Below are 19,261 nucleotides of genomic sequence, written 5' to 3'. Positions count from 1 at the left end.
AGTGTGTGTTTTGTACCTTATTTTTCCCATTTTCTTCCGTTTTAGATCCGGCCATACGTAGGCTGTCTGGTGCAGTACCTGCCGCTGCTCTGGAAGCAATCTGAAGAACACAACATGCTTCGATGTGCCATCCTCACTACACTCATCCACCTGGTTCAGGTATGGCGCACATCCCCAACTTCCAACATTTTTGCATCGTGTCAAATAAGGCACACATATGCTCAGTGTTCATGCATGGAAGCATCCTTGTCAGCCAAGCAGAATTCGGCAAGTGTATTATGTTTATGCACCACCTTGTCATTAGATATGTGTGAGATTTCACTCTTACCAAATGTGCCACCTGTTGGCTAAAATACCATAATGGAATTAAACAACATTGTGTCACAATAAATTCCACTAAATGTCAATTACTTAAATATAAATGCCATTCAGCTAGTGGTTGTAAAACACCAAACATGTTGATTAGAAGGGAAATAAATGAAAAACGACTTTACAAATGTGTCATTAGTGAAGGGGGCACAATGTTGGGCTTTACTAGACTCCCAACAGCGCTGTTAAGCAGCTCAAGCCTAGATGCACAGTTGCTGTCAGATAGAAATTTACTGTCTGAATAAGCTGCGTTTGGCTGGCTCACCTTGCTTTTGCAGTGAGCCAGCACTCATCTCTCTCAGGAACACAAGAAAATAGCTCATTAACAAAACTATTGCAGGAAATACAACTGAGGTTTAACTTCAATAATGGTTCTGTGGGTTAGATAGCCCCTTTTAATTAAATGTTTATTGTTCATTGTGAGTGGAAATACCAGGTTCTGCGGTATGACAGGTGGTACTGTTCAGTGGATCTGGCAGTAAGGGTGGTTTTTTGTGTGGCCACATGTTGCTGAGTTCCAAAATGTTTGCCAGGGCGACATGGGTCAGACACATTTCCCCAAATGGCTGGGTTACTGTGACACCGATTTTTATTTATTTATTTTTTTACCTCACCCTCACCTGCCATAAATTGTGACTTAACTGAATAAGGCAACCTGGAGAGAGGCTCTGTCTGTCTTTCCTGCTCTGTTATTCTCAAATTCAATTGCTCACGCAATGAGCAAACATATAGTTTAAACCACTGATTAAGACACATGTCAAAACTCCTCTGTGTTTTTTTTGCTTTTAGCGGTGTGATGTTAGGATTCTGTTGTTTTTGTGGGGCAACTGGTATCATTTGCAATCATTTGCCTCAATATCATTCAGGTTTATCACTAACTGAAGTTAAGAAGAAAGTAGCGTGAGACAGAAGCTCCGTTCCCCACAGCATTGAAGGAGCCTGTCTTTAATATTTGGGCCCCCATGTGGCTGCTGCTGCATTATTTCACAGTGGGAGATGAAACGCTCAGTGATAGAGACACACTCCCTTTGAAAGGGTAACACAAGTACACATCTGGCAAACTGTGGGAGGCATTGAAAGTCTACCGCTGAAGGGGTTTGGATTAGTGAATCGTGTAATCACATACTAATGTAGATTTTAATATAATGCTGACATTAAAAAAAAAAAAGAAGGAAAAAAGTATGGTTGAAGTTCTATAGTTACTAGTCAGTTCAAATTAGTTGAAAATGATTTCTAATTAAGAGGAGCTGTTTGTTCAACACAAAACAAATGGTTTATTGTAAGCTATGGATGCACATTTGATAAATTCCTTTGATTTGTGTTAATCAGTCATAGTTACTTTAATCATGAAGGTAAATTCCATTAAAGTGTTGTATAGAAATGCAAGTAAAAACATTTATCCAGGTTATTCTGGTGTTTTGTTACCTATCTTGCTAATTGAAGCTTTAAAGAATCAGTTAATACAGTACAGAATATACTGTAAATCTAGTCAAATGGATATAGACTTTTTTGCCAGTAATAATAAAGACACAGGTAATAAAGTATAATTGAACATTGTTGCTACTTAAATTCTCTAACAGGAGCTCACTGACACGCATCAGAGACGAAGCAGCAGTATAGGAAAAGCTGAAAGATGTATAGCCTACTGTTCAACAGTTTTATATGTTTCCCCACAGATAAATATGAGCAGGGAAGCAGAATCCAAATCACAGATAGTCACTTGAAATGAAATTCTAGTGCTACTCATACATTTCATCCAGCACATAATATACTGGATGACTGGAGATTATTCCAAAAAGAGACTTCTAATAATCAATTAGGACTTAGTTTATATACTGTATATTAATGTGTAATAGTTTCAGCTGGCAGATCAGCTGTTTGAGTGGCGGAGCATCATAAAACGCACTTGACAGAAACAAACTTTCCACAATCAACTTTGTTTTGTCAAAATAAACCCTTATTTCACCGAGTTATACGTGAAAGTATGGTGGCTTTACATCCTGTTTCCCTCCGCTGTCTCTCTCTCTGCCCGCTGAGAAGCTGAGCGGCTCTCGTTCTTCGGAGATAGACCATTGAATTAGCTAAATAAAATGAAAAAACATCACCCCCCTAAAATAAAACACAACTTGCAATGTACTCAGCCGTTCGTCTGTAGCCACTATATTCGTTCAATTGCCCAGCCCTAATCTATACGATACCTCCTCAGTTTACTGCAAAAACCTAAATAAAGTGGCAGCTGGCTGAAGGGAGATCGCCAGGGAGTTTCCTACTTGCTGTTGGATATATTGTATGTCATTTCCAGTAAATGTATCAATACAAAACGTGTGTCTTCCATTTAAAAAGTAAAAATGTCGGAAGATAGCAAGTACTACTAACCCATCTTTTAAATGGTCATGTCTTCTGTCTGATCTCAGGCGCACAGCTGATAGGTACGTGGTTTGTTTGCATGACGTAAAGTAACGCTTGCTGTTAGGTCATGGTCTCTCTGCGACCGAGTTCTCTGCTGTCTTTACAGTTGTTGTTGAATTATTCCTCGTCCAGCTTGACCTAACGGTACGTTTCATTTTCACTTAATGAAAGTTGTGTGACTCCTGTCATACTGTGCATTCAGTTTGCACCAGGCAGACAGCCAAGCACTTTTTTTTTCAAAATCGAATGTTAATTTTTATATTCGAATATCTTTTTTTTTTTTTTACGATTCAAATATTTATTTGAATTTAGAATGTTCACACACGTCAGCACAATAACACAATAACAGCACACGCCACTCCGCTGTTCTCACCACCGGCTCCCAGTTGCCGCTCGCATCAAATTCGAAACTCGCTTACAAAACAGCAACAATAACAGCTCCCGCCTCCCAGGTCTACAGTCCCTCCTGTCCCACTATGCTCTGCCAATGAAAGGTGCCTGGTACTCCCATCACAACAGAGCCTTAAGTCACTACCTTGACTCTTCTCCTCTGTAGTCCCCCGGTGGTGGAATGAGTTATCGAACTCCATTCGATCTGTAGAGTCTCTTTCCACCTTTAAGAAAAAAGCTAAAGACCCAGCTCTTTCATGAACACCTCCAGAACCTAATGACACTGATGCTATTGATGATGAGGATATTGAGGATGTTGTTTATGTTGATTCGGATATTCATGATGATGATATTGATGACGTTGTTGATGTTGCTAATGATGATGATGATAAAAAACAAAAAAACAAAATCTGCTTCTATACACTCTGTGCGCTGCCTGTCGGCGCCTGTGTCCGATCGGACACTTGAAGCTGTTGTTGCTACTTCCTCACGTTGTTCCTTCCTATCTAGATCCTTGCTTGTGTTGTACGAACTCTCAGATGTACGTCGCTTTGTACAAAAGGGTTTGCTAAATGAAATTGTAGAATTGTAGAATATTCATTGAAGACCCTAGTTCCTAGCAGCACTTTCCTTGACTGTGGTCCTCCATGAGTTAACAGCCAAGTGAAGGTCAAGATGACGCACTGCTCAGCTACTCTTTCCTCATCCTCAACCTTATATTATAGCCACATACTTATGTCCAACGCGTGCTCATGCGTAACAAATGGGTTTGTGCATTACACTTTAAAGAGCAGATCTTCCCGAAGGAAAACTCCGTCATCTCCTACTCACCCCAGTGCCACCTGGAACGTCGTTAATATGTGTATGACCCATAGAAATAGAATGAGAGTAAAATGGACATTCCCATTCTAATCAACATAACAGGATGGTCAGAGCAGTGGACATTTTTAATGCACCGTTGCCATTGCATAGAACTGTAACCGTTGTAGCAGGCAAACTCATTCTATTTCTACGGTCAATGAGTGCCATTTCCTTTTGAGCTTGCCAAATGACCACGGCAAGCTGTTCAATGTCCGTTCTACTCTCATTTTATGTCCATGGTATGACCACTAAAAGGACATTAAGTTAGATTTGTACCTGAGCCTTTACTCAACCAATTGAAGTAAATGGGCACATGCCGTTTTAAAAGAGCCATAAAAAGAACGTATTAAAATTCCTCAAACGGCTCTTGCACCTTAAGGCGTGTATCTTTCAGCCAAACAGTACAAAAAGACACTATTCATTACACTTCCGTGTTGTGAAAGCGGGAACAGTTGCACATGCCCCGCAGCGTGCTCGCTCCGCTACATGCATCTTACATAATGTAAGAACAAGGTACTAAATGCTGCGTAGCGTTGGGGACAGTGTGCTCTGACAAGGTGTGCATTCCTGGGAACAAGTGAGTCAGAGCAGTTAAATGTTGAACTTTTCTATAGGTCTATCGTTCTCAACTTTGCCCAGAGGAACACCCATTAAGCTAAAGCACATAAAGTACAGCCCTTAAAGTCCCCCTGTCTGCTTCCTTTGTCAGGTTTTCCTAATTTGGAATTGACTTTCTGTATCTGTGTGTTCTCACAGGGCCTGGGGGCAGAGTGTAAGAACCTGTACCCTTTCCTTCTTCCTGTCATCCAGCTGAGCACCGATGTTTCCCAGCCGCCGCATGTGTATTTGCTGGAGGATGGACTGGAGCTTTGGTACGGACACACACGCATATACACTACTACACATTTATAGAAAAGAACTCCACCGATGCACACGATTACGAAGAACTTGGTGATCTCATTTTCTTCCCTCGCATGTCAGACCACACTCGCACACACACGACACATCCATACTATGAATCTAGCTGTCTTTATCTCTCTATTTTCCTCTTTTCTTTGTCACTCAATTCTCTCAAGTCCTTTTTTTTTGTCATATTAGTCATCCTCATTTACTGACTCACGTAGGGTCCCATCTATGCAGATAACTTTGCAGATAAGTAGTGGTAAATGGGCTCACTGTGACATCTTATTATAATTCGCTTTTCCACAGACAACTACTCTAGGTGGGCGATAATTCATGTGCCTCACAATCTTGCCTTTTTTATTGTTTTGGGCACTTGCCATTTTAAAGCTATCTCAAGAATCTGCTGCGAAGCGGTACGCTCACTTTTTGCAAATGCATTACAACCGCAAAAAGTTTTGGTTCGGTAAAAGAGAATTTGCTGGGTTCCCTTTTTATTCCTATCCTATTGTCCCTGCTTAATGTGTTGTTCTCTGTCTGTAGAGAGCTGCAGTGTTCTGCATGCTGTGTGTGCTTGTAGTACAAAGCCACAGTCTTATGTCTCCGTCCCGCCTTTTATTCCTGCCTGATTAACAGTCGCGCCGTATTTGTTTGCTTTGTTTACAAAGTCAATGTCATTTTCTTTTGCTTTTATCTTTTATCAGCTGATTATCCTCTCTCTCTGTGGCCCTCTCAGTATCTGTCTATCTTGTTTTTTTCTATTAGTCTGGGGAGCATGCATCAAATCAGTCATTCATGTCTCTTCTTCTTGGGGGTTTTTGATCATTGAGTGTTTTTTATAAGCATTAAATATAACTTATATCTTTTTTTTTTTTCAAATGCAACATCTAAGTTACTGTAGGTAACGTTAATTCACTGACTATAAGGATGTATATATACTGTACATGTAGCAAACTACATCAGGTCATGTGGGGAAAAGTTTTTCGAAGGGCTCGGGAAAATTGGATTTTGATGCTAAAACATACACACTTAAACCAAAATTTGAATGTTTTGATTTGAATACAGAAAGAGCACCACTGGGAAGCTACAGAATGATATAAAAACCTAAAAGAAATAGATAAATAATGGACTCGCCCTTTAACCACTACTCAAATTTATCTCATTTAGCAGTAAATATCTTTTCTGATGAACTGATTAATTATTTTGTACATAAAATGTTTAAAAATAAAACCTAATCCATTATGAGTTTCAAGAGCCTATCGGACTGTGCAAAATTAAATTAAATTTTCTTTATTTTAGAAACAAATGTTTAAAACTGTTGATATTGTGTCCTTATACTCACTGATTAATCAACCAATCATCAGACTTATTTGACATGCTTTTTTTAATCAGATTTTTCTTTAAACTGAGCCAAACCACTAACGTTGCTTTCCTCTGCCTCCTTCTTTTTCCAACTTCATCATGTATTATTTTTTTCCACCTTTTTGATGCCCACGTTCTTTTCCTCTTTCCGTCTCTGTAATTTGTCCCGCTGTACTTGTCTTCCCATTTTCTTTTGCCACCTCTAATCTATATCTTTGGTACTCCTTTCTCACAACTTCCCGAATTTTCTGTTTTTATTCTCTCCTGTGCATTCTCTTCTCCTTTCTTTTTTTACTTTGCCTTCTGCCTGCTCTCGTCCCTCCCTTCCTCTCATCATGCAGGTTGGTGACTTTGGAGAACAGCCCAGCCATCACCCCGGAGCTGCTCAGAATCTTCCAGAACATGTCGGCTTTGCTGGGTGAGCTCACATGAGATTTCCTTGTTTGCTGGTCCGTCTAGCGCTCTGTGTGTGCGTGTGTGTGCAAATTAATTTGTTTTTTCACCTCACTTTATGGAGTTTAGCATTAACATATAAATGAAATCAGTTGTAGAAAAGGAAGGTATCACAATGATATCAATAATCATGCTACTATGATGCATTTTGCATCGTTTGATCAGCATGAGGTCAAATTGTGGCATCCTGTATAATGAAGTGATGTGTTTGAGTGTGTGTGGGGTTCAGAAGAGAGAAACCACAAAGTTAGATAGAAAAAAAAGCTGAACTATCTCAAAGAACAAACCAACATGATATGGTCAAGTCACAGAGAAGCTGAGAGAATGAGGACAGTAGGTTGATGCAACCCATGGACATGGACTTCATTTTCATAGTTTTATTATTTATCTGGGCAGTGTGGCTTGCAGAGATCACAGTTGTGGCTTTGCAGTAGCCTCAAGGCTTCAGGGCCACAACTCCGGGTCTGTAGGCAGCTGTGAGCGGTGGCAGATTGAATGGAACTGGCTGGATGATTTATCACAGGCCTGGAGCATTGGGACACCTCACTTACTGTAGCGTGTATGTGTGTGTGTGTGTGTGTGTGTGTGTGTGTGTGTGTGTGTGTGTGTGGCTGTGTGTGGCCTTCAGTGTGATGAAGAACAGTATTGATTCGGTGCTTCTGCACATAACGAGTGAGTCAGACTAATATGAACACTAGTTGTGGCCTGATCGGCTTACTGGAGCATTTGATCACTTATAGTGCGGATAGGGAATCCATGAGACACAGAAGAGCAAAGGACTCAGAAAGACCGTCACACATGGATGAAACAGAGCGGGAAGGATTTAAAAGAGAGTTGAGAAAAGGGGAAGTTTGGTGAAAACATAACAAGCAGGTGGTTGGATAAAAATGAATGATTTAAGAAGTGATGGCAGGAAAATGAATGAAAGAAAAAAGGTTCTACACATGGAGGTGTGCTCTGAGGAGCTTGGACACGGATGGATGGAAAGATAAGAGAAGCCCTTTTTACTCTTATCTAGTACGGAACAGAAAAAGTAAACCGAGGCAATGAACAGTAAAGGAAAAGTTATTTTTACAAAGCAGCACAACCAGTCACGTTTAATTTTAGACCAATTACACTGAGGGGGAGGTGACAAAAACAGCTACTGCAGCCAAGAAGCCTTTGCATAGAGGAAAAGCCCAGCCCTGGCAAACTGTGATTTTTTTTTTTTCATTAAATGTAAGGTATGTGTGAAGGGGGTTGTCACACTGTGACTCTACAGCAACAATGCTGAAACATTTGATTGAGCATCTGTTTTCTACCAGCAAGGACGATGAACCTAGTAAGAATGAAAATAGAATAGTTGACTAATAACACGAGTAATGTGTATACACTCCTAGAAGTCTGACAGTGGGACTGAGAGTCCTCATTGTCTCAACATGATGGATGAAGAAATGTCAAGTGATTAGTGCGCACTGATCAGCTCCCATATTACTGGTGTGGGTGGCTAGTGTAATGATGGATCGAAGGACGGGGAGAGGGAATGTAAAACCAAAGAGGACAGACAATACTTTAAACTAAAGATTATCTTGGGATGAGATCACACCAGCCGTGACGCCAAATCAAGCCAATGGCCCCTCCCCACTTCCTAGCAAAACTCAGAAGAGCGACTCGTCGCTAAAATGAGAATAGCTGGTCCACCTTAAAGGCCAGGTCGTTGTTGCTAACTTTAGGTTTTAACCCCCTTCACTGTAATCAGCAGGTGGCAAAAGCAAGACACAGGAACTTGGCTTGGGTCTTGAAGAGTGGTAGTATTTTCTGCACTGCTACGCTCACAGCTCTAACGTTACTTCTAACTTCTTCACACGTGCTCTGTTTCTCAATCGACCATACACTTGCTAACATTAAGCACACAACCTACGCACTGAATTATTCCTTAAAGGAGTTCACTGCTTGTATAACAGGTTTTAGTTAACAAAAAAACATCATAAAAACATAAAACATAATAATAATAATCCCCAATGCTTGGAAATTAGGCCGCCGGGCTTGCAATACACTGGTGGAAACCCTGATGACGACGATGAGTCTGAGATAGCCGACAGTCTGAAATGGAGACCGTCATTCTTTACATATCCTGCCTATCAGTTGTTTTTTAGCTCAATAAACACAGATAATATTTCACCGCAATGTCTCCCATTTGTCCGGGACATTGAAACTTTCCAGGACACGTGGACCGGCACCAACCCTGGTATGGTTGTATGTAAATAATGATGAACACTTTGATAGGTCCTATACATGTGCTTGTAGGTTTACCTGCAGATATGCACTGATTTGTCAGCACCATTTATCTCAGATCTCCCCGCTCTGCAATCCAACAGATGCAAGCTCAAATTAGAGCTGCTACGATGAGTCACAAATTAGTCTTGAGCAGATAATCGATGGCTGCTTTCCCTTGTCTTACGTCATAGTAAATTGGATATATTTGGGTTTTTGACCATTGTTTGGACAAAACAAGACATTTTATGACGTCATCTTGGGCTCTAAATAATTTTTCACTGGCATTCACAAGCATTTTTCACTGTTTCCTGATGTTTACGATTAATCAATAATGAAAATGATCCTTAGTCGCAGCCCTATCAAAAATACAAACTAATTCCTGTGGGTTTTTCTTGTTTTGTACTTGTGATATGCCTAAATGTGTAGGCCCTTATTATCCGTCTTTTCTGTCAGTGATCCAACAACAGCCTAATGTGTTACGATGTAGTGCCCACGTCCGCCTCAGACAACATAACTTCATTGAAACACGCTCATTCTGTGACCCGATTTTGCTTACTATCATCATCATCCTCTGTGTTTACTACGGAGGCTTGTCACATTTCTCTCCTTCAATATTTGTTCGGTGGAGATGAGTGCTGCTTTTTCTCTGGCTGTGACAGACACATTAAAGCAAAGAAAAGGAAAAAGCTTTCACATCTCTCCAGGTACAAGCTAACAGCATTCCATTAGTCAAGTAAAAAACACAAAATGATAAGCAAATGCACGGTGGAGGTATTTTGTCCCTTTTCCCCATCATTTTGCTTTTTTTTTTTATGCAAGTCAGATTTGTACATTCATGAGAAAAAATGTGAGCTCCATTTAAGCAGTTTTCACTGCAGGATCTTCCAGTGCTTGATCTTCTTGTGGATGCTCTGATGCTGCACTTACATCTCGCATACTGTAATGCTGTTTGCCTATATCAGGTCAACCTTAGAAACTTGTCATCTTCTCATTTTTAAATGTGCTCCTGTGTCTAAAATTGATTTAATTTGTCTTTTAATCTGTGGCGGTAGTCTGCACATCATTAATTATTTGACTGATACAGCAGTTTAAAAAATGATTTAAACACCAAATCCAGTAGCTGTTTTCCAGCTTTCGATCTTATCAAGAATGATCTTTTAACCAATTAGGGATGTCACGGTGAGGACATTTTTCCCACTGGTTAATAAATTTGTCACAACACCCGTGTTACCAATTACTCCAAACGGAGCCGTACACACCGGCTGTGACAACTTAGTCCCTCGCACAGCGATTGCCTCATTAACTGCTCTGTGCTGAGACTCTGTCCGGAGCAGACATTTTCACTTTGAGTTTGTAGCGCATCTCTTCCGACAATGTATTGATTAACACGGCACTGATCTGCGGAAATGAACTAAATGGGTTTTATTTTTATAGAAACCAAGGACCAAGTCATTGTTTTGCTGGTCACAAGTAAATCTCAAGTCTTTGCCCTCAAGTCCAAAACTTTGAGCTTTGAGTCCTGAACAAGTCATAATGCGCTCTTCACCAAATGTAACACCATTTAACAGAGTAATGTAAGTTCTTCATGATTTTCTAGTACTACTTTGTGCACACATTTTTAAATGATTTCCTTTTTGCCTTTGGGCTTGGGGGAAGATATCGAGGTCACGAGTCATCGGTGTTAAAGTCCAAGATGAGTTTTATTTTGTCAATTCAAGTCTAAAGTCATTAAATTTGCGACTCAAGTCCACACCTCTGCCACATTTTATCTCCACCTGTATGTCACATCTTTGTTCTCCACATTTTCACTATCCTGCCTTTAATTACTCCTGTAAAAGGAACCCAAATCCTTGTTCTCGTCTCCAAAGGAGTGTGGTGTCATGCTTTTTTTTTTTTTCCTCTTCATTAAGAGCTCCTTATATCCTTTATCCCTTATTTCGTATTATCCCCCCATGCCTCATTCCCTCTCCCTCTCCCTCTCCCTATGTCTGTCTCTCTTATTTGACATTTTTCTTAACATTAGCACGTTTAAAGCACATTATCTCATTGAATGTAATTGCTGTAGGCTGTCGATGCAAAGTATTAGAGGGAAAAAATTCCAAGCTTCTGTGATGAAAACTGACAGCTCAGAGGTACGGTCACAGGTCAGAACTAATTAGCAAACAGTTGTAAAATGTGTCTTTTTAACACTGAACATGAGAATAAGTGGAGGATCATTTTACATTCATGCATTTATTTACATATATGGAAAAAATCTCATAGAGGTAATTAACTTGGCTTTTTTCTTTTTTTTTGTTTTAGTCTTTTTAATGAAACTGGTCAGTCATCATCTTTGGCTGGTTTTCACCAGAACATTCGGCGGTTCATTTATTTAGTCCATAGAGAGCAACAGTGGAGGGATGTGGGCCATTGAGAGAGTCTGGCTCTGTATGGTACCGCAGCTTGCCAGGTGTGTGGCCTGGCCTGCCTGATAAAGAGCCCCGCTCCATCACTGCTAAACTGGAGCAGCAAATTCCCTAATTAGAATGTCAAGAGCCTTGCCTTGGCTAAATTGTTAGACTAGCACTATGTCCTGTATCACTGCCACCACACTCTGAACTAGGATTTTCAGCTGTGTGTGCTGCACTGACTAGTGATGATGGAGAGTAAGCAAGGGAGTTTGTGTCCTTTGTTGGCCTAACACTGATTAGCGTGAGCAAGTGATGGAGTTAGAGTATCCGTTCATTTCCATGCCATTTTATATTACTTGTTAAGAAACTCACGTCTTGCTGTTTTCACAGTAAAAGCTGTGCAGGGAAAGGAAGGCATAATGGCTACTGAACTGCTAGAGGGCTTCAGTCTGAAACAGACGGAGGAAATGTTGAGTTTCCTTTTAAAAGCAAAGAGCAGTAACATCTAATTAACACATTAATGGGAAAATATCAGAAAACACGAGGGCTTCTTACTGAAAATATATAAAGTATTCTTATAAAACATGGGAGATTAAGAATAAAGGTCTCTATTAATAGTAGGGCTATCATTTCGATTAAAATTTTGAATTGCGATTAATCACATTTTTTTATCTGTTCAAAATGTACCTTTTAAAGGGAGATTAGTCAAGTACTTAAAACTCTTATCAATATGGGAGTGGGCAGATATACTTGCTTTATGCAAATGTGTGTACATATTCAATCAATAAACAACATAAAACAATGACAGATAATGTCCAGAAACCCTCACAGGTACTGCATTTAGAATAAAAATAATATATGCTCAAATCATAACATGATAAACTGCAGCCCAACAGGTAACAACAGCTGTCAGTGTGCTGACTTGACTATAACTTACCCAAAACTGCTTGTGATTATCATAAAGTGGGCATGTCTATAAAGGGGAGACTCGTGGGTACCCATAGAACCCATTTTCATTCACATTTCTTGAGGTCAGAGGTCAAGGGACCCCTTTGAAAATGGCCATGAAAGTTTTTCCTCTCCAAAATTGAGCATAAGTTTGGAGCGTTAAGCTACTATGACATGGTTGGTACCAATGGATTCCTTAGGTTATCTAATTTCATGCCAGTATCTTTACTCTAAGTTTAAAACTGAGCCTGCTACAACCTCTGAAATATCAATTGCGTTAAAAAAATGTGTGGCGTTAAAACAGATTTGCTTTAACGCACTATTATTGCATTAACCTTGACAGCCCTAGTTAATAGCCTTCAGCCTTCAGTATTATCTCATATTTAGTCCACATAATTTTAGAAAATAGTGAAAAATACCCTTCACAATTTGTAGAAATTGGCGACAGCGGCGGCAGCCTAAACTGTACACACACTGCACTGCTACGTTCACACCTATAACATTACTACTGACTTCACACTCGCCGCCAGTGTGAGTATATGGCTGGACCGTTTATGGTCAGTCTGTGAATTTGTGGCTAACTTGTTATACAAATAGTCAGTGGTCATGTCTGTAATGTTAAATGCAGTGCTACATGTCCACCAGGTCCGGCGAGGACACTAGGAGACGTGCTGCTCCACCCAACTGGCCATTCAAGCGGTGACGTACCCTATCATGGAATGCACCTGATTGGTCCCTGGTTTTCTGCTTGTCATTTCAAACAGGAAGCAACAATTTCGACCAATTGTTTCCATACTAATAGCCTGCCTTTCCACAGTTTAAGGTAAATAAATGATAATAGACAGAGGACTATTGCAACATGACCTTGCTGAAGTGGCTTTAAAGTAATAACAGAACAAAATTGGACAGTCTAATAATAATAATAATTTCAATTATCAAAGCCCCTGGCCACATTGCTTCATGATCATCCCATCAGTTAGCAATTACTGCAGCCAAAGACATGTCAGGCCATCTGCACGAAGATCAATGACAATGTATTGAGAGAGCTTTCAGCCTCATCTTTTGCCTGTGAAAGAATGTGGTCTCTCCGTTAACTGCCCGGCTAATGTGCTCCATGGATCAATCTGGACATCCCCATCAGAGGATAACCTTTTTATTACAGGCTTCTCAACTAGAAGTAATGACTGATTACAGCTGCCACAGATGTTGGATATATTTGGCCGTATTGACTGCCGGGATGGACGAAATTTGAATAACATATCTCAATGTTGATTATATACATGTAGCAGTTTATTTATTGTGATTCTGTGCATTCATTTTTTTCTTAAAGTTTAATACTATAATTAATCATTATCCTTTTTTTCTTTGTAGTCTAAATCTCTTGAGATCTATTTGCCCTGTTCAGCCTTGAGCTGCTATTTGCATCAACTAAAGTGAGACGTTTCAGAAATTGCCTGGGAGGTTTCTGCTTTCTCATCATTGCTGTCATCTCATACATGATGGGTGTCACCCTATAAAGTAGATTTCTGCCACTTGGTTGAATCCCTTGCTGAGCTTTTATCGCTTCTCTCATGCATGATTACCCGTCCATGACTTTTTTCAAAGACTTAAGTCAGTCGAGCACCAATGGGAGTTAGCTTCTCATCTTGCAACTGCAGCTGTTGGCCATGTTGTTTTTCATGTTTTTGCAGTGAGTCCTTTGTGTACAGTAAAACCTGGCAAAGCAAGCCATCTCTGGAGCGCTGCGGGGGTAAATATTTTTTACACCTAAGAAAGTCTTCAAGGAGGCTTTAATACGGGAGCCATGCAGAAAGCTATCCCCATAATAAAACATGATTTGACTTCTCTCCAGAGGTCGTCCTCTTTAAGTTTTATTCATTTTCAGGTCTTCAATTAAAAAGAAATAATCAATAAAAAGAAAGAATAGTCAGTTTTCATTTTAGATGTATTGTATGCATTTAAACCTCCAACCTAGGGCTTTACTCAGCTCAAACTCTTTGTATCTGGCTGGCTTAAATGTTCCCATCAAACACGTCCGTATGTCTTTGTAGCGCATCAGTACAGATTTTGGCACCCCTTTTTTTTGGTATCTGTTAACTTTCATCACTTAGCAAACATTGCCATCCCCATCACACATAGTAAGTAAGCAAAAATTGGTTTGGGAGATGACCAAAATTTTTAGCAGCGTCCCCAACAACCATTAGAGGCACTTGAGAGAGGCCGTTATCACAGTCAGATGTGAGGCTCATTTTCCTGTTAATGTTGATAACCGAAGCGGATTGGGCAGCACATGCCCAGGGCTATGAAGGATGTACTGACTAAAGCTTAATCAGTGCTTTAGCAGCTGTTTTTGTGACTATTTGATTATAGCGGATGATGGTGTGTGTGTATGTGTGTGTGTGTGTAGGGGGTGGTTGTGTCCTCACTTTCCTTGTTTTGTGACCATTTAATTGCTTTTATAGTATTGATTTGGCAAAATAGCCTATTCTGTTTTAGAATAATTAATATTCATAAGTGGTTTTCTAACATTCTACCTTCGGCTATTTACATGCACGGAAGAACAAAATGTTAAAATACTTTTTCGATGTAATTCAATCCTATCCAAATCAAACTAAAGCCTCAAAAATGATTCCAATAAGCCACCTGTTTTTGGACATTGTGTATTGTGTATTTAACCAAGGATGCCTGCAATATGGTTTGTAAAAGGAACAAAATAGAAAAGAGTAAATTATGTAAATCATGAAAATACAGGTGTGGAATCAAGTGAAATAATACACAAAAGACTGCTGAAGAACTAGGGCAGCAGTAGCCTGTAGCGCACATGCAGGTATAGCACAGATTTTGTCAACTGAAATAAACCAACCAAGGAAAAAAAAAAGTTTCTTACTATAACCATCATCGTCACCCAATTCTTTAGGATTTGTTTAATCCTCTTGGGAAAGCTCGATTGTAATAAAGCCCCCTCTTCCTCTCAAAGTTACTGTAGCTGGTGCAGTATAGCATAGTATGCTTTTCTTTACGTAACAGCACCAGTCACTCCTAGTCTGAGGTTTTCTCCCGCGGCTCTTCATCCGAAGGTCACACTTCATTCCAGATTTACCTTTTCATCACATTTGTCAGTACAGGCTCGTATCGTTTCCCTGCTATCTGATCTGAAGCGGCCTTCTATCTGTGCCTGGGGTGTTGGCTTGTAGCTCACTCATAAATGTTTCCCTCCATGTTTGTGTCATTCCGGGCCTGTGGAGTCCTCCTGGTGGCGTCTCGGCTCAAAGCAATGATATGAGATGTTGATCAGCCGTCGCTGGAGGGTTGCTGTGAGAGCTGTTCAGGCATGTTCCTCGGGCTGAAAGCCACCACTGGTTTAAAGCCTCGACTCTCAATTTGTTTCAGTTACACAGTCTGGATCACGGCGGATGACTAATGCTTTTGGCTCCCATGCTTTTTGTGATCTGAAGATGTGAGACACAACACTTATTACTTTTCAATCAAACCTAAAAGCTTTATTTAAATTCTCACTATACATTTTATTTTTGTTCTACTCTACTTCAACATATTTCTGAAATCACAATAAAAACACATGATGAAGAGTTATAACCAGAGTCCAGATTATATTTGTTTTATGTAAATTATGGTAATCTACTACAATTGCACAACCATTTGAGTTGACCAAGTACTTGTGTGTCACTTGTATCTCTGTGGTCAAATCGGCCGACGCTACAACTGTAGAGCACCCATATACTGATATTTATGTTAAATGCATTCAAACGGCCCCGATGGAGCTGACCATGGATGCATAAAGAGAACGGAGCTAGCGACAGACTTGGCAAAGTAAGCAGAAGTATACGTGTGACTACGTCCGGTTTTCAAAATAAGGTGTTTACAAAGGGAACTGTATATACAAAATACATATTTGGAAATGAGATTGATTGGATTGTATTAACCAGAAGTATAAAACATCACATGTCCCTTATAAATTAAAAAGAAAATACTACTAATTTGTGAGGGAAATGTCTTTATCCTTTAATTTTTGGGTTGCTGGGAAAAAAAAATAAGAAATAATGCCTGACAATTACTAATATGTTTGACTTCAGGACATCTCTGACTACATACATGCTGAAAATCAAACATTTTTACTGGATTAATTTAGAGATTTTCCAAAGTAAAAGTCCCTAGAAGTTTATGATTCAACTTTTTCCTATGGTCCAGTGTTAAAAAGTTAACAAAAATCGCAATATCGAATCGCAATACTTGTAGAATCGCAATACTTAAAAATTACAATACATATAGAATCAGCACCCAAGTATCGTGATAGTATCAAATCAGGAGATGGATGAATCGTCCCGGACCTAATACGCATACATTTGGCATTTGTGCAAATGAGCCTCGTTGCAAAAACAATCCAATTCACAAAGATCAGTTCTGATAGCCACACGCGGTTACAGTGAAATTGTTAACGTCTTCAGTAAGTTGGTGGTAAGTGAATCTCATATATAAGGGGTGTCACCTCCGCCTGTTTGAAAAGCTTGTAAGGCATTGAAATATGTTTTGTCCTCAGCTTCAAATCATGCCATCTTCTTTTACAGCCTGACGGTGTGCGTTTGAAAACACCAACAGCACTGACAGACTGGGATATTAAATCCAAAATACAGTTTCTCTCTGTCATGTTTAAATTCCCTGCCTGAAGTCTTCACCTCGTAGGTCAGGACCCTTAGCTCGCGGTCTGAAAATTAAATTTTTCTCTTTCTCTCTGCCTTTGTTCTGCCGACTGTGATCTTGGCGCTTGGGCAACATTTATACTTTGTCACATGAGTAATTGCAAAAAAATGCATAACATTATGGGCATGTCTGTGCTGTAATATCATCACAATTCATGGTGGTATCAGCAGTCTCAATCCATTCTTTGTGAATTCGCCCATGAAGGTATTATACTGACATTTGTCAAGGGTGTGTTTCAGTGTGAGTGTGTGTTTGTTTGTGGGAATATGCAGCATGTATGTTGTATTTTTCTTGTTGCTGTGAATTATAATTTACATTGTTTGCAGGTATTGTGAGACTAGTGGGAATAATAATAATAATTTGAGTTAATTTGATGATAAAAGTGTCATTCTGCTGTTAATAGAACTGAACAGAATTCAAGTGTTCACCTGCCCTATTTACCTGTAGGACACAACAAGAGGATTTCAGTCCCTTTTGATTGAATTTGAATAGATAGCCTAAATTGCCTTGAGCACAGGAGAAAAAAATGTTCAATGATCCTGTGAATGCATGAGATGCACTGATGACTTGAGCTGCAGTATTGAGGTTGCACCCTTTTTTTAAATGAAAATGTACCCCCAAAAGTTACTTACTCAACCTCAGTGTCCTGATATTTGACCTCATATCATACTTTGAGACACATTTTGATTACAGTACATTAAAGTTGATGGGATGTATATTTCCATAACAGCAAAACCGCATCAAAATATCTGCATAATCCCCTCAAAGTACTCATTCAACACCAAAGTCTCTTGTATCTTATATGCACAGTAGATCCCAAATCCATTCAGTCCACTTTTACAAGGATTGTGCCAAATAAACAAAGGCCTGACAGTTCTTTTTTTTGCCAGTTTTCACCCAAAAAACACCCATATTTATGTTTGAGATATGTTTGAATGTTTGATTTTCATCAGACTGGAGTTAACTATACACTGAAAGGTTGTAATTTCCTGCTTTAAGAAGTATTTTTTTTTTACTTTTACTCCAGGGCTGGACCCGATTATTTGAGTATTCGTTTATTCTTGTTTTTGTTCTTTGGGTAGGTATTCGGTTTTCAATTTTGGGATTCGGATCTTTTTTAATCCTCTCTGGATTACAAACATGCATATAACACACCAAACCTTTTGGAAAATGCTTCATATTCAATAACAAATAAAAATACAAACAAAGATACTAAATAATTACAGAATCCATAAAAGTGAATGTGTTTAATTAAACCTAAAGACACGTTTAACAGCGTTATGCCATCCATCTCAGCCGAGAACGGAGTTCGTCCCGAGTTATGTCATGTAGACGAGCCTAGCCAGTGTCCTTGTTGACGATGCTTATGTCAGAACGCGGAGTGCAACCCATGCAGGGCTCAGGCCGACATGGCTGAGAGGAAGCAGGCCGCAGGTAGCGCAGCCTTGCAGCCGGCACTGCCGAAGAGGCGGTGTATAATGCATGGAGACAGCAGGCTCAAAACGCAGCTATTTAGGGGGAGAATTCCTGCAAAGTGACTTTGAAGTACATCCCCACTCGCACACACACAGAGGGATGAGGAGAGAAAATGCTGAGCATGGACAAAGGCTGACCACACGAGGTGTAAAAACATACAGTAGCTCGTGGACACAATTTTGTTATAAAAAAACACGTGGCCTCTGAGTGAGTGACAGATGAATCTGTGCTGCCTGCTTTAATGACATGAATCCGTGCTGCCAACTAACCGAGAGATTAAAGCGCTCCTCCGGTCACAGCGGCCAAGCCAAGGCCGAAGCTTTGAATATTCACTGTTGATCGCTATCGAAGCTCCAGAGCCCAAGAAATGGTCTTCGGGACAGCCCTATTTTATCACACATTTTACAGTAAACAAAGTCTTCTTAAAATAAGGGGTTGCTTGGTTGGTTCCCCATGGTAATATTAAGTCAGAGAAAATAAATATATCAACATAATACAGGTTTGATAATGCAGTCTCTACGTAAGTTTTAAGAAAACATTTCCACTCAGTATTATACACACACTTCCGTGTTTACAGACGCAGCAAAGAACCATGATGATTTATTCACCTCCTCTGCAGGACTGCGGCCCTGTCGTGCTCTCCTTATCCGATGACACTGTGTGTCCTTGTTCTCACACTGTTAAGCAGTCTGGTGCCTTTGCTTTATACTTAAGAAAAATGAACCGGCCTG

At 39.8% G+C, this 19,261-nt stretch overlaps 1 protein-coding gene across 1 annotated transcript in view; it reads left to right on the top strand.

The window, feature by feature from the left end:
- The window catches only part of ipo11 (importin 11), a 151,329-nt gene that overhangs the window by 79,423 nt on the left and 52,645 nt on the right, over window positions 1-19,261 (top strand). Inside the window, exons 20-22 of the mRNA XM_037777373.1 lie at window positions 46-159; window positions 4,786-4,901; window positions 6,633-6,709. Of these exons, the coding sequence (XP_037633301.1) occupies window positions 46-159; window positions 4,786-4,901; window positions 6,633-6,709 (307 nt within the window). The remainder of the gene's footprint in view (window positions 1-45; window positions 160-4,785; window positions 4,902-6,632; window positions 6,710-19,261) is intronic.

This window comes from Sebastes umbrosus, chromosome 8, assembly GCF_015220745.1.
Source record: "Sebastes umbrosus isolate fSebUmb1 chromosome 8, fSebUmb1.pri, whole genome shotgun sequence".
In the NCBI taxonomy this organism is placed as follows: domain Eukaryota; kingdom Metazoa; phylum Chordata; class Actinopteri; order Perciformes; family Sebastidae; genus Sebastes; species Sebastes umbrosus.
The sequence above is the reverse complement of the archived record's forward strand: the minus strand, read 5'-3'. Positions and strand labels throughout refer to the sequence as shown.